General features: G+C 46.0%; 1 protein-coding gene across 1 annotated transcript in view; it reads left to right on the plus strand.

The window, feature by feature from the left end:
* The first annotated feature begins 201 nt into the window (after positions 1–201).
* The window catches only part of slc35f3b (solute carrier family 35 member F3b), an 88,150-nt gene continuing 72,084 nt past the window's right edge, over positions 202–16,267 (plus strand). Inside the window, exons 1-2 of the mRNA XM_015977105.3 lie at positions 202–434; positions 1,097–1,311. Coding sequence (XP_015832591.1) covers positions 340–434; positions 1,097–1,311 — 310 coding nt within the window. The 5' untranslated portion in view covers positions 202–339. The remainder of the gene's footprint in view (positions 435–1,096; positions 1,312–16,267) is intronic.

Below are 16,267 nucleotides of genomic sequence, written 5' to 3' on the forward strand. Positions count from 1 at the left end.
AAAAGAATTACAAAAACGGATACGCTTACATTTGAACAAGTTGACCAGATTTAGTTGTTTTTCATTAATTTATCTAAAATAAGAGACCACATTGTTGTAGTTTTGTTTCGAGATGAAGGGTGATCCCCGCACATCCATGAGATGACGCTGTTGCGGTGCCCTCCAGCGCGCAGCAGCATCCAGAGCAGAGCGCACTGGATGTCGGGGATGGCAGTCTGAGCTGTAGTGGCCGCGCATATGTTTGTGTGTGGGGGGATGAGAGGCAGGATGGCGGTGCTCGATCTGTTTCTGGCGGCATTGAGGAGGTTTTAGGCTCACCGTGGTCGCGTCTGCCCGAGGATGTACGGCGATGGAGAGGGCACCGTGTGGGACCGGGTGGGACGGCCTCATCGGGACTGCATGTGCTACCTTGGACCTCCTACTTTGATGCCCATGTAAGGTTTTTTAACTTTTATTATGGGCGTTGCAATCAGCGAACGCCAGGAACACCTTTTGCGCACTTCGTTCCAAACAAAGTCTCTGACTTTATTGAGCAGAGACGCATAAAGCTGCGTGTTTATCATGAAATGTTTGGTTGAAATAATAACTGGTTATTTTGCTGCCTTCTTGTCTGAGTGGGTCCGTAAATGTCTTTTTGTCACGTGGTGGTTTTATAACAGACAAATCACCACTGTTTACTGGTGTGGCCTCCACGCTCTTTTTCATCTCCTCTATAGGACGCGTGAGCGCAGAGTTGTGCTCCACGTCCGGAGCTGTCAAAAGTCTTACTTCTCCATCTTCACAAATCACTCGCGATCGATTCATTAGTTTCAGCTTCAGATACGCCTATAATAAGAGTTGCACGGAGCTCAGAGCACAACAAGTGCAGGAACAGTCACTCTTGGTTAGTGTCTTCACGCTGTGGTTGTGTGGACGCAGAGCCACTGAAGGATGATGATGATTTCTCCAGTGTGCAGGAGAGGCGCTGCATCGATGGGCTCCCTGCGGAACACGCAACCCTCCCTGGTCTTCAGAAGACTTACACAGACTCTCCCCTTTTCACCTCACATTGCCTAGTAACGCTGCCACCCCCCACCCCTTCATTGCTCTTTTCCAGCGGGATGCGCAAATCTCCCGACGTGAGCCCCAGAAGGCTTTCGGACATCAGCCCTCAGCTCAGGCAGCTCAAGTACCTGGTGGTGGACGAGGCCATCAAGGAGGACCTCAAGTCCTCACGCTCAGTGGAGGACATCAACAGCGCGTCCATAGAGGAGAGGATATTGCGGATCACTGGCTACTATGGATACCAGCCTTGGAGTACAAGCTACAAGAGTAAGTCTTCTTTATCTTTGTGATGAGTTTAATAAAAATACACTAAAAAGGCTCGTGTTGCATTAAGTACACTCAAAAAAGCATTCTTGGTCCAGGTCAACACCAACTGATAGCTTTATCTAAGATTTAAAAGGAAACATGCACCCCCCCTAAAAGTATTGACCAACTATCATTTTTACATGAGATTAAGCTAATATTTATAAAATCACTGTCCTTTAAACTAGTTAAACACAAGTAAAAGAGGGCTGCACAGTGGCGCAGTGGTTAGCGCTGTTGCCTTACAGTAAGATGGCCCTGGGTTCAAATCCCAGCTATGGAGTTTGCATGTTCTCCCTGTGCGTGCATGGGTCCTCTGGTTTCCTCCCACAGTCCAAAACACGACTGCCAGGTTGATTGATCTCTCTAAATTGTGTGTGTGTGTGTGTGTGTGTGTGTGTGTGTGTGTGTGTGTGTGTGTGTGTGTGTGGCAACCTGTCCACTGTGTACTCCGCTTGTTTGCCCAGAGATTGCTGGAGATGGCCAGTACCCTGCATGGATAAGCGGGTATAGACAATGGATTGATGAATGGATGGTTGGACAAGTAAAATAAACATGAACACAAGAACAGGTTGCCTTGAATGTAGATTTCTTTTAATTGACTTTGAGTGTTACAATTACAGCAGTAGGTCAGGAGGTAGAGCAGGTGGACCAGTAATCAGAAGGTTGCAGGTTAGATCCTGGCTTCCACCAGAGAATGCTTAACCCGCCTAGCCTGCTGCTGGTGGTCGGAGGGACCGGAGACGCTAGTGTATGGCAGACCTCGCTTCTGTCAGTGTGCCCCAGGGCACCTGTATTCTCACCACCAGAGTGTGAATGTGTGTGTAAATGGGTGAATGACTGATTGTGCTGTGAAGCTCCTTGGGGGGTTGTAGAATCCTAAGAAGATGCTGTACCATTTGCAGGCCATTTTACAATCACGTGAACATTTTACAAGTAAATGAATCACATAAAGTCAAATTTTTTGAACTATTTTTTTACAGTGTAGAGTATTTCCAACAGTGACAGAGTTGTGCAGTGCACCAGGCTAAAGACCAAAGGTGACAGATCAGATTTGCTGCTGTGGCCCCCAGACTCTGGAACTCTCTCCCCCTGAGACTGAGATCAGTGGACTCAGTGGACTCCTTTAAAAAGCAGCTGAAGACTCACTTGTTCAAGCTGGCTTTTGTATGACCTTCTTCACCACTCTCTCTTTGTTCTGCTCTCCCCACCTATTCCACCTTCCTCAGGATCCACTGATTTCCCTCTTTCCTGTTCACTCTCTCTCTTAACATTTTTTTAATTACAATTGCCTATTTTTGCTCATTTAAATATATTTTCAAAACATTTTCTAAATGCTTTTTTATATTTTTACATTTTCTGTTTTCGTGAAGCGCCTCGTGATTTTTATCTTGAGAGGCGCTATAGAAATGATATTTTCTTCTTCTTCTTCTTCTTCTTCTTCTTCAGAGTTGCTCCATATTTGATCATTTTCGCTGAATTTCCAGGTTAAATTACCAACAGAGTGAAACAGTTGTGATATCCAAAATCTCTGTGTGCGCTTTGCAGACGCATTATGAATACAAGCGTTCTTCTGTGTAAAAAACCTATCTGCACATCCTACATTATTTTTCTCTTTTTTATTTCATCCAGAATAAAAACAAATAAAACATATAAACAATAAGAAATACATAACAAAAAATCTAACTTGAACGAAAAGGAGCAGAATGAAGAAAAACATCTTATAATTTCTGCCCCCTTTTCCAGTAGAAATAATCAATTTATATACAATTTCTATTTGTCAGACACATACAGATTCATTTTAAACCTTTTCCTGTTCTAATTTCCAGTGCGATCATGATCATTGATTTAATTAACATTTTCATAATTATTTAGTACGCTCAATTTGGTACATTTTTTGAATATATTAAATGACAGTTTTTTTAAATTTCCCTTTTAAGGTTATTCTATAATTTAACACCATTTACAGATATATTCCATTCCTTAATTTTAGTTCTAAATCTGGGTTTTGTAAACACATCAGTTTCTTTCAGCATGTAATTACTTGTTCTCTTTTCAAATACTTACTTTCAGATTTCATTGTTTCCTTTCCCTGACTTGCCAATAAATCAAGCACAGAAAGTCCCTCTGCACAGCTCTTTATAAACAGTAAAATGTGGAAGTTTGTCATCCTTATTTTTGGGTTAAAGATCTCTCCTATTGTAGGAGCAGATGACAAGGGGTTCTACTGGTTGCTGCAGCTTGTTGAGCTTGGCGGTGAAAACGTTGCTCATTTTTTGAAGAACACATGCCGTCAAAGCAACTTTTATTTTTCCTTTCTCGTTTTCAGCCTCTGCATCACTTCAGTGGATTTATATATTTTTTCATTTCTTAACTCCCCTGATGTGTAGCGGCTGCAGATCCAGGCTGATGAGATGCATTACAGACTTGTTTCACCTGCTCACCGACGTGGCACTGCTGGAGCTTTTGTTGAGTCATAACAAACCCAAAACTCATTGAGTCCCTTTGTTTTTGTTCATTTGTTTGATACTTCTGCTGTGGTGTGAGAATGTGATGATATTTATCTGAGTGATTGCATGTATCTGGTGTTCAAGTGAGTCTCCATCATTTATGAGACTTTAGATCTGATCCCTGCAGAAGATGGCACCAGTTCTTATGTGAGGCTGTGTTGATTGTTTTACACAAGTTTTGTATCAAATGACGTGATAATACAAGAAATAAGAAGGGAAAATTGTGTAACGAAACAGAAATGTAGCAACTTAAGTGGTGGGTGATGGTGGTTCATCTCCTTGGCAGGGTGCTGGTTCAAACTCTGGTCCTGGTTGAGCCCCAGGCCAGCTGCAGCTCATCATCCTCACTCTGTTGTAAATCACTTTGGAGCCCTTTTACTCACAAAAGCGCCACGAGTCATTAATTCATAACTGCAGGAAGAAAATATTTTAGTGCCTTTTTCATTATAAAACTACATTTTGAGAATTTGGGTCTCCACAGTTTACTTATAAAAGGTTTCTTGGACACTTTTAAAACCAAAACCACAAAGCTTGTTATGGCCAAAATGCACTTATGATAAGTTGTTTAAAGTAACATTTTTAGATTTAATTTTCAGTTTTGTGCAGGTGAAACTCAAAAAATTTGAATGTGATACATTTTTATTAATTTCAGTAATTCAATGTCTGCTCTTGGTAAGGTTGTACTGGAACACTGGATTATAAGTCTGATTCTGATGCAACTTAAAGAGTTAAACTAATATGTGAGATCGACTCTTTACATGCAAAGCCAGATACTTCAAGCCTTTATTATTGTGATAATTGTGGTTTACAGCTTATGAAAACCCACAATTCAAAATCTCAGCTAATTAGAACATTGTGAAAAATATTCTCATTGTTTGTTTCACCTATAGAGTTAGTTTCAACCCATCGCAATAAGCACAGTTCTGTTTTAAACCCACTCAAGCAGACCATAATTTCCTGACTATGATAGATGTTTTTTTTTAAAACATATTAGTCAGAAATGTTCTAGAGTGGCTGTGCTGTCATCAAACCGAATAAGAGCCAACATGAATATTTATATCCCCAATAGTTCACTGACATTTTATTCTACTTCAGAGGAACAAAAGGTTTACTGCAACACAATGTCCATACTTGCTCGAAAATGTACCGGTATACAGAAAATACGAAATGTTTCAAGACTACTTGAACTGTTGCATCAGCCTTGGTCATCAGAATAAAAAGGTCTGTTAGGGTGATATTTGTAGTTTTTGGTTGGTTGAGCTCCATCATGTTTCAGCTAAATGATTACAGTTTCCAGGTCCTTTAGGCCAGGGGCGGTTCTAAGGGGGTCCAGTATGGGGCACATTGCCAGTGGGGACCCCCTTTGTGCACCCTCTGCTGAGGACAGATTGTAAGCCTTAATACATTTAAAAAATTTTAAATGATAAAAAATATTATCTTTAATAATATAGATATCGAGACGGTCCTCCTTGAACCGTCACCTTATCGTGGTGGAGGAGTTTGAGTGCCCTAATGATCCTAGGAGCTATGTTGCCTGGGGCACTTAGTGCCCCTGGTAGGGTCTCCCATGGCAAATTGGTCTTAGGTGAAGGGTGAGACAAAGAACGGTTCGAAGGATCTTTCATGGCGGTGAAAACGAAGAGTCGGAGTACCCGGCCCGGAGGGTTACCGGGGTCCCACCCTGGAGCCAGGCCTGGGGTTGGGGCCCGTGAGCGAGCGCCTGGTGGCCGGGCTTTCGCCCATGGGGCCCGGCCGGGCCCAGCCCGAACCGGATACATGGGCTCGTCCAACTGTGGACCCACCACCCGCAGGAGGAACATGAAGGGTCCGGTGCAATGTGAATCGGGTGGCAGACCAAGGCGGGAGCCTTGGCGGTCCAATCCCCGGACAAGGAAACTAGTTTTTGGGACATGGAACGTCACCTCGCTGGCGGGGAAGGAGCCGGAGCTTGTGGCAGAGGTTGAGCGGTACCGGCTAGATATAGTCGGACTCACCTCGACACATTGCATTGGCTCTGGAACCCGAGACCTGGAGAGGGGTTGGACACTCTACTTTGCTGGAGTTGCTCCGGGTGAGAGGCGGAGGGCTGGGGTTGGCTTTTTGTTAGCCCCGAGACTCTCTGCCTGTGTGTTGGGGTTTACCCCGGGGGACAAGAGGGTAGCTTCCTTGCGCCTTCGGGTCGGGGAACGGGTCCTGACTGTTGTTTGTGCGTATGGGCCAAATATCAGTTCAGAGTACCCACCCTTTTTGGAGTCCCTGGGACGAGTGCTAGATAGTGCTCCATCAGGGGACTCCATTGTCCTGCTGGGGGACTTCAATGCTCACGTGGGCAATGACAGCTTGACCTGGAGGGGTGTGATTGGGAGGAACGGCCCACCTGATCAGAACTCGAGCGGTGTTTTGTTATTGGACTTCTGTGCAAGCCGCAGTTTGGCCATAACGAACACCATGTTCGAACATAAGGATGCCCACCGGTACACTTGGTACCAGGGCAGCCTAGGTCACAGGTCGATGATAGATTTTGTAGTCGTATCATCTGACCTGCGACCGTATGTTTTGGACACCCGAGTGAAGAGAGGGGCGGAGCTGTCAACTGATCACCACCTGGTGGTGAGTTGGATCAGATGGCAAGGGAACATGCCGCGTAGACCTGGCAGACCCAAACGCATAGTGAGGGTCTGCTGGGAACGCCTGGCAGAAGAACCTGTCAAGACGGTCTTCAACTCCCACCTCCGGCAGAGCTTTGACCACGTCCCGAGAGCAGTGGGGGACATTGAGTCCGAGTGGGCCTTGTTCCACTCTGCGATTGTCGAGGCGGCTGTTGCTAGCTGTGGTCGTAAGGTGGCCGGTGCCAGTCGTGGTGGCAACCCCCGTACCCGCTGGTGGACACCAGAGGTTCGGGGAGCCGTCAGGCTGAAGAAGGAGGCCTACAGGGCGTGGCTGGTCTGTGGGTCTCCGGAGGCAGCAGACAGGTACCGGATAGCCAAGCGGGGTGCAGCAGTGGCAGTTGCCGAGGCAAAATCTCGGGCGTGGGAGGAGTTTGGTGAGGCCATGGAGAAAGACTATCGATCGGCTCCAAAGAGGTTCTGGCAAACTGTCCGGCGCCTCAGGAGAGGAAGGCAGCAACTCGCTCACACTGTTTACAGTGGGGATGGGGAGCTGCTGACGTCAACTGAGGCTATAGTCGGACGGTGGAAGGAATACTTTGAGGAGCTCCTCAATCCCACCAATGCGCATTCCGAGGAGGAACCAGAGCTGGGAGGCCTGGGGATGGACTGTCCGATCTCGGGGGCAGAAGTTGCTGAGGTAGTCAAACAACTACACAGCGGCGGAGCCCCGGGGGCGGATGAGGTTCGTCCTGGGTATCTCAAGGCTATGGATGTTGTAGGGCTGTCATGGTTGACACGTCTCTACAACATTGCGTGGTCATCGGGGGCAGTTCCTAGGGAGTGGCAGACCGGGGTGGTGGTCCCCATCTTTAAGAAGGGTGACCTGAGGGTGTGTTCCAACTATAGGGGGATCACACTCCTCAGCCTCCCTGGAAAGGTCTACTCCAAGGTACTGGAGAGGAGGGTCTGATCGATAGTTGAATCTCAGATAGAGGAGGAGCAATGTGGTTTTCGTCCTGGCCGTGGAACTGTGGACCAGCTCTATACCCTTGCAAGGGTGATGGAGGGGGCATGGGAGTTTGCCCAACCAATCCACATGTGCTTTGTGGATTTGGAGAAGGCTTATGACCGTGTCCCCAGGGGCACCCTGTGGGGGACGCTCCAGGAGTATGGGGTGGGTGGCTTTCTGTTAAGGGCCATTCAGTCCCTTTACCAGAGGAGCGTGAGTTTGGTCCGCATAGCCGGTAGTAAGTCGGACCTGTTCCCAGTGAGGGTTGGACTCCGCCAGGGCTGCCCTTTGTCACCGGTTCTGTTCATCATATTTATGGACAGAATTTCTAGACGCAGCCGTGGTGTGGAGTGTGTCGAGTTTGGTGGCAGGAGAATCTCGTCTCTGCTTTTTGCGGATGATGTGGTCCTCCTAGCTTCATCCAGCTCTGACCTTCAGCTCTTGCTGGGTAGGTTCGCGGCCGAATGTGAAGCGGCTGGGATGAGGATCAGCACCTCCAAATCTGAGACCATGGTTCTCGACCGGAAAAGGGTGGCTTGCCACCTCCGGGTCGGGGGAGAGGTCCTACCTCAAGTGGAGGAGTTTAAGTATCTCGGGGTCTTGTTCACGAGTGAGGGTAGGAGGGATCGGGAGATCGACAGGCGGATTGGTTCGGCGTCTGCAGTGATGCGGACGCTGAGCCGATCTGTCGTGGGGAAGAGGGAGCTGAGCCAGAAAGCCAGGCTCTCGATTTACCGGTCGATCTACGTCCCAATCCTCACCTATGGTCATGAGCTTTGGGTAATGACCGAAAGAACGAGATCGCGGATACAAGCGGCCGAAATGAGTTTCCTCCGTAGGGTGGCCGGGCTCAGCCTTAGAGATAGGGTGAGGAGCTCGGACATTCGGGAGGGACTCGGAGTAGAACCGCTGCTCCTCCGGATCGAAAGGAGCCAGTTGAGGTGGTTTGGGCATCTGGTCAGGATGCCTCCTGGACGCCTCCCTGGGGAGGTGTTTCGGGCATGTCCTGCCGGCAGAAGGCCCCCGGGTCGACCCAGGACACGTTGGAGAAGTTACATCTCCAATCTGGTCCGGGAACGCCTTGGGGTCCTGCCGGAGGAGCTGGTGGACAAGGCCGGGGAGAGGACGGCCTGGAGCTCCCTAGTTGGGATGCTGCCCCCGCGACCCGGACCCGGATAAGCGGAGGAAGACGAGATATCGAGAGGTTCACTCCACCGGCAGTGTCCATCACGACCTCTTGACCCCTGGCCCCTGACCCCTACAATCTCCACACTTACCCGCATGCACGATTAATTTTTGTTTACCTTATTATGGAGGACACCACAAACTTTCCCATGCGTATTTAACGCAGCCTATAGGCTCAGGGATTTCCCCATTCTCGAGAAGTCCCTCGGATTTATATGTGAACACCACACCACCCGTTCGAGACCAAACTCACGCCATTCAGCCCCACCAAATCCCAACCGTGCCGGCACTAATGTGCAAGTGCCATAAGTTATTGGGCGACGCCATATTAGACTAAATGTTTCCTTCTACAGGAGCCTGTGAGGACAAAATGCAGTTAGTAATTTGTAACAAGTGGTCACAAAACTTTCGCCATTCATAAACATTGTTGTGTTACACATTTACCTCTTCGCTTTCGTTGCCAGCGATGAAAGGGAGTCTGGTGTGCTCGTCATTTTCCAGGAGGTTTAACGATCTGACAAAGTACTCGTTCAAAGCTCCCAGGGATTTTTGACCCTAATGGTCCTCGTGGTAAGGTTTTACTTACTTATCACAAAAATACTGCCTGCTTGCAATGATTTAGGTATGTACTGCCCCCTATCGCCAGGGAAAATACACACATCACTTTAATGGTAACGTTTGTAGTGTTTTCTTACAAACGTGGCTCCAACAGTGGCCGGCCCCAGCCTGCCCCCCCCCCCCCCCCCCAATCTGTTTGCTGGTCTCACCAAACCGCTGTACTTCCGTGGGTCCTCCACTCATTACGTTATGGTCGCCAGTTTCTACATGCTCCTGTTCCTCCTCTACCTCCCTGCAGAGAAGAGCAGCCCCTCCTCCCTCCTATCTTTCCAACACATCTACTGTGACCTTAAGGTTAGAATTGGGGTGAGGGGAAGGTTAAGCAGTTCACAAGTAGTTCTAATGTCCGTCTCACCACCGGCGTCGGATACCGACGCTCTGGGATGCTGCGTCAGCTGTTAGTCCCTGACCATTGTCTCCTGACGCACTGGGGCGTCCCGAATCGTTATATTTTGAGGCTTGGTCACACGCGTCATATTTTGACGCCTTGGGTGTGAGAATGTGTTGGCCTTTCCAGTTGCGCTCAATCCCTAATCAGCTCCTGAGTTTTAAAAAGGGCACAGCCAGAAGAACCAGGGAGCAGAAAGAGTGGAGGATACAATGAGAGTGCTGATACATTGAGAATAATTGAAACCCAGACACACCTAGTTTGATCCTAGTGTAGTTTAATTGAATTGGTTTTGGTTAGAGTTCTGTGGAACTGTTGGGGATTGTGCTCAGTAGAGGTAGGGAATTGGTTTAATTAAACCTACTTCTTGTGTTTGCTCAGTGGAAATTTTTTAGAGACTAAGTTAACCCGTTGGTTGTGTTTGCTCATTGGAGCTTAGGTATTGTGTTTTGTGTTGCTCAAAGGAGCTTTGATTTAGTAATTATTACAGTTTTTGTTACCATTACCTCAACAGCCCTGTGCTCGCTCTTAGTTTGGTTTGGACTTTTTGTTTACTTTCTACTTTAGCCAAAAGAGAAATAGTGGAGTTTGAGAGTCCACTCTGACTTATTGGTTTATCATTTTAGTTTTTTGATCAATAGTGAAGCTGAGCTCCAGCCTTTGTGTTTCCTCAGGTCCTTGTCTTTTCCCTCTTTGGAGGTCGCCTTTGGTTCTGGTATTTAATTGACCTAGTAACCTTAAATGTGTTTGGTCATTTATTGTAATAAAAAACATTTGCTTTTTAAAATCCTGACCCCACGCCTTTTATGTTACGACATCCTTCACCAATACCATCACCTGCCGTAACACCACTGGTGTGAGAGGTTCGCCGCTCAATAATATCAGAGAAACAGATGCAGCTGCTGCTGCTTCAACTTTAGGACAAACGAACAGAGTCCCAAAACGAAAACCACCATTTGAAGTCACAGACAACGAAAGACGTTTAGACCAGTACATCAGCTGGTTCCCAGTCTTGAGCCAAAACATCTTTACATTGTCCTGGAAAGTTTCACTGATGCTTGAAAAAGAACCAAGAGGATTCTGGTGAGGTTCTCAGTCATCCAGGTCACGGTAATCCAAAAGGGTTCAAATGAAATCAACTGGACTTCTTTGGTTTCTTGAAGATGTTTTCTTCTCATCCGAAGAGCTCACGCCAGGGAGAACCAGGGAGACAAGAGGCAGGAGTTGGAATAAACGTAAAATCCTTTATTAGGAGCGATTGTCCAAAAGTAAATCCAAAAGGCAGGAAGCCAAAACCGATAATCCAAAAATCCTAGTATGAATAAACCAAGAGACCTAGAGACAAAGAGCTCACTTAAAGAGCTGACCTGGGGACATAGAGACAACGCTGACACAAACAATGGACCGACAAAACACTGAGACGCAGACAGGGTTAAATACACAGGGGCTGGGTGATTACGGAATTGTGCACAGGTGAGACCAATAAACAGAGGAGGAGCACAACGGAGCAGGGGAGGAAACCAGACCTAAAAATGGGGAAGGGAGCAAAATTAACTAGAGGGAGAATACTGACTACCGTATTTTCTGGACTATTAGCCGCTACTTTTTTCCCACGCTTTGAACCATGCGGCTTATAATGAGGTACGGCTTTACTGAAGATTTTCCTTCACCTGCAGGGGGCGCTGTAGCAGAAAGTGAAACAGGTGGAAGTCAAAAGTGGAAATCGAAGAAAGTGCTCATTTTAATTTAGCACATGCAAGCAGCCGGCACAACAAAGAAATTTTTCAAATCCATACCCCCTCATCATGGTAACTACACGTATGAGTTCATATGTTGCTGCATTTAAGTTGAAGGCCATCGATCTGGCAGTAAAGGAGGGAAACAGCTGCCGCACGTAAGCTTGGCATGAATGAATCCATGGTTCGGTGCTGGAGACGGCAGCGGGAAGAACTCATTCAAGCCAGCTTCACCCGGGGATGATGACAGCAACACGGACAGCGACACCGACATCGCCACAGAAAAGGTATGTGACGAAGCTCTTCTGAGGCTGTTCAACTCCCACACTGAAGAAGAGGACTTTAATGGCTTTAGTGCACAAGAGGAAGATGAGAGCGAATGACTTCTTCTGGTAGGCAAGTGTGTTTTATTTACTAACCAGGCATGTTTTGTGTGCAGTTTTTATTTTCTAATCATCCAGGGCTTATTAATGCTGTGTCAGCGCTGTTCTTTTCTTCTAAACATGCAAATTACCGGTAATAACGTGTCAGTTCTGTTTTTATTTTATAACCATCCAGGAATATGAATGCTGTCAGTGCTGTTTTCTTTTCTAAACTTGCAGGCACGTTCACCCGTGTTTAAAATTTGTTTTGTTGAATTAAAACAACAACGAAAAACCTCCGTGTAGTGTCTTTCTGTCTAATTATCTTATGTTATGGCCATACATGCATTGTGCGTCGGAGACCTGCATGTGGCTGCTGCGCCGTGGCTTGTATTCGAGTGCGGCGTGTGTGTAGAAAACCTTTTTTTTTTACCTGTGCGGCTTATATTGAGGTGCACTCTATAGTCCGGAAATTACGGTAGATAAAACACTTAACAGAAGACTAATGAAAAAAGGTGACAAGGGAAACCTAGAGAACCTGGAGGGGGTTGGGGAAACACAGGGACACTGAAACCTGGGGGAACACCTGAGGGAAAAAAAACCTGGAGTGGGCTGGGGAACACAAGGAGGCGCATGAGGAGGGATGCAGACAAGGAGACACATAAGGGAAACCTAGAGAGGGATGGAGAACACAAGCAGACACATGAGGGAGACGCAGGATGCAGACCATGACATTAACCAGCTGGTTGCAGGATTGAGTCCCATCTGTTGCAGTCAGTGTGTCTTTGGGCAAGCCACTTAGCCCACCTTACTTGCTGGTGGCAAGGCCGAATTAACCATATGGGCAACTGGGCAATTGCCCAGGGCCCACAAACTCTAAAGGGCCCAGGGCAGCAAGGGCACGAGCAAAATACTGTATCTGTAATTTCCCGCTTTATGAGGACTATGGTGACCGTACATCCTGTTTTCCCCAGACACGTCCACTTTTCACTCTCTGTCCGGGGCGTCCGGGCGGGGTTCTTGTATTGATGAAAATGTCCGGCCTTTGCAGGAGCAGGGATCGGATTATGGGGGAGCTGTATATCCTACACATCCAGGGGAGCGTGGAAAAAGTTTTCTACCTATATTACATCATTTATGGACTTTTTTGAGCAGAGAGCGCAGAGAGCGGCACAGCGCTGATCTTTTTAGCGCAGCGCTCCAGGCTGCTGCTTCCAGCGCACGGTCCATTCTCAAAGTGGTGCAACCAAAAAACTATAATTAGCACACGATCGTTCATGTCCGCACATGTTCTCTATTTTCTGTCTTATTTGTGCCTGAAGCGCTCTGCTACTGCGGAGCTCATCACCTGTGCTGTGCATCGAAATGCGCTCTCCGCTTTGTGGTCAGGAGATCCCTTTGATCTGCTCAAAAGTAACTGATGAGGTGAGAAAGTAAGAATCCAGGCAGCAGATTTTCTGGAGAATTAAGAGGAGATGCAGGAAGATGAGAGACAGACAGGACAGGAAAATAGTTAAATAAAAACAAGAAAACAAAACAAAGTGTTGAAAAGTAAAATGTAGGTTTATCTCCACTACACGTTTTTACCTGTTGAGAGTGAGTCTCATGCAGACTGACCAATGAAGAGAGGGCCTCAAGTTAAGACCCTCTCCTCATTGGTCAGTGCACGAGGTGGGTCAAAGGTTACCCTGAGCGTGTTACGTGACGCCAGTTATTCAAGTATTGAGTATATTTACTGCATATTACAATGAAATATTCTGTATGTGACCACATTATGGTGATCCTTGGGTCGTGATGATGGGGCCCTTGAATATTGTTGCCCAGGGTACAACAAAGTGTTAATCTGGCCCTGGCTGGTGGTAGTCAGAGGGACCGGTGGTGCATGTGCTCAGCAGCCTGGCTTCTGTCAGTTTACCCCAGCCCAGGGCAGTTGTGGCTTCATCGTAACTAATCACCATTGAATGTGCCTGCATGGATGACTGTTTGGGCTGTAAAGCACCTTGGGGGGTTGGAGAACCCTAGAAACTGTCTTACATGAACTCTGATGTTCCTTTTAGGTTTTGATAATTAAAGGGACTTGTCAGACTTTTGAATTTTTATGCTCGCGATTGCCCCCTCAGGCCAAAAGCGTAATGGCAGCATCAATAGTAGGCTCGTGCACGAGGCGCGCCTGCTGTATGTGCACACTCCTTAACGAAAATAACAGCTGAAACAGTCCCGTGTGTGTGAGTGTGTGTGTGTGGCCCAGAGGACAGAAGAACACAGCAAATGCCTCTCTCTCTCTGCAGCTGCACTTTCTCATCGGCCGGCCAAATGTGCAGTGTGTGTGTGTGTGTGTGTGTGTGTGTGTGTGTGTGTGTGTGTGGGTGTGTGTGTGTGGCCCGGAGGACAGAGGACAGGAGAACACGCAGCTAATTAATGAAATAATTTGGTTCTGTACCTTTCTCTCCAGCACAACCGACAAAGGTTTAATAAGGGTCAGTCCTCCTGCAGATCATTCCCTTGCCTTGGTTGGAAAATTGTTCCAAAATAAAAGTTGAACCCACGTCTTTTTTATCTGTGAATTCAATGCCTTTCGGCGAGTCTCAAATAAAAATTTGGGTGGCTTATTACTGTAAAAAAAATATACCATTAATGTAAAAAAGAAACTCCAAATAAATTACGTTGATACCCGGAATCAAACCCAGGTCTTTCGCATGAGAGTCAGACACCTTACTAGGTGAGCTAAAGCACCAGCAACAATGATTCTATCTGTAACGTTTATATCCTTGATGACAGCTGAAACAACATCAATCCAAAGAACGATTCGGAGCGAAAATGGCTATTTTGTTGCTAATTTGCAGGAAATATCTAGAAGAAAGTAGCTAAGGGTCCTCAGAAATGTAGCTAGGTTCATCACTAGGCGTTAGGAACAGCGACAAAGTCGCTGAGTTGGCACTACCTCTCTCTCTGCTGCTAAAGCTACGGATAGCAAATGCTACGAGCTATGCCTGAGCGTGAATGTGCATGAAGCAGCCTGCTCGACCCGAGCATCTCTCTTTTTCTGTGATTTTACAGAAAAACATGCAATCACAGTAAAAATGTCAGGGCTCATTCTACAGGACCAGGGCATTGCAGGAGAATGTATGAAGAAGAAATTTATTATTTCTATACATGTTTTGGCTGTCAAACTTCCTTATAGTCCCTTTAAGGTTCATTGCAGGAAAAAAACTATAAAACCTGCAAAAACACAACACCAGTCATTAATTCATTTCCTTTAAAAGATTTTGAAGAGCTTTTGTACAAGTTATCAAATGTTTGTGATTGTGGAGGTTGTTTTAGATATTTACACGTGTACTGTATGTATCCAAATAATTCCATGTAAATGATCCCGTAATGCAAAGCAGGTGAATGTAAACATTCTGAAATGTTATTTTTCCTAAGTTGATAAACAATCAGGCTAACACGGGAAATTAGAAAAAAACGTCACACAACAACAAAATTATCCATCCACCCACCTTTGCTAGCCTAGTGAACTAGACCAAATTCTTGCTTTGCAAAGTAAATAATACATTTATTTAGTCTGGCTTGCCAGGCTACACCTTTGCAGCTTTGTTCAACTTTACGCTGTCATAAATCAAAACATTATCAATTAATGTTGCAGTGGAAAATGTTAAAACCAGTTGAGAAAATGACTCAAACAGTTTTCTGATCTGAATCAAGCTGTTTCATGAAGGGCAACCACACATTTAGATCAGACTAGCTTTGAGCTCATCAGTCCTGTAGAGTACAATCTCTATTTCTCCAAACAGAGGCTGTTCAGTGAACACTCGTCAGAAGACGAGATAGAAATAGTAACTTTCGGACAGAAACACACTCCTACGATGCTAAAATATGTCTTTCAGCCGAGCTAATGATGATAATTTTCTTTCATTTACAACGAGGCAGGATCAGGTGTTTGACTCAGAAACTTAAATTAATTAACTGCCTAATAAATCACTGATGTTATCAGGAGGAGAAACATCATTTGGAAATACATAATTAAATACGATTCGAGAAAATCTTTTTGTTTTATTTATGACACGCCATCTGCACATTGCATAAATAATAACGCTGCTCATGAGATAATAAATAGAAGTGTAAGTGATCCGCACCGAATGTGAACGTTTTCCAGCAGCGACGCTGCGTGCATGGCAGTGAACACGCAGAGCTCACTGACTTAACGTGTCATTACACGTGTCACATGCAGCCTACAGTCAGCATGTTTCTCACCCACATGAGTGAGTCATGCAGGCCGGCTGCACATAAACGGTGACTCGTTTTATGTGTGAATGGTTGTTTTAAAGCAGCTAAATACCCATGCAGTGTAAACAAATTATCACCAACTTAAGTCAAGTTTGAATTTATACACACTTGACATACTTTGCAGTAGATTTTCTGGACACTGTTGCAGTTTTAGCAAATATTCAGGGTTTCTCTGCAACAGTCTTTCAAGTTAGATTCGATTTTAAAGTATTTTTTAGT

The sequence above is a fragment of the Nothobranchius furzeri genome, chromosome 12 (genome assembly GCF_043380555.1).
Source record: "Nothobranchius furzeri strain GRZ-AD chromosome 12, NfurGRZ-RIMD1, whole genome shotgun sequence".
In the NCBI taxonomy this organism is placed as follows: domain Eukaryota; kingdom Metazoa; phylum Chordata; class Actinopteri; order Cyprinodontiformes; family Nothobranchiidae; genus Nothobranchius; species Nothobranchius furzeri.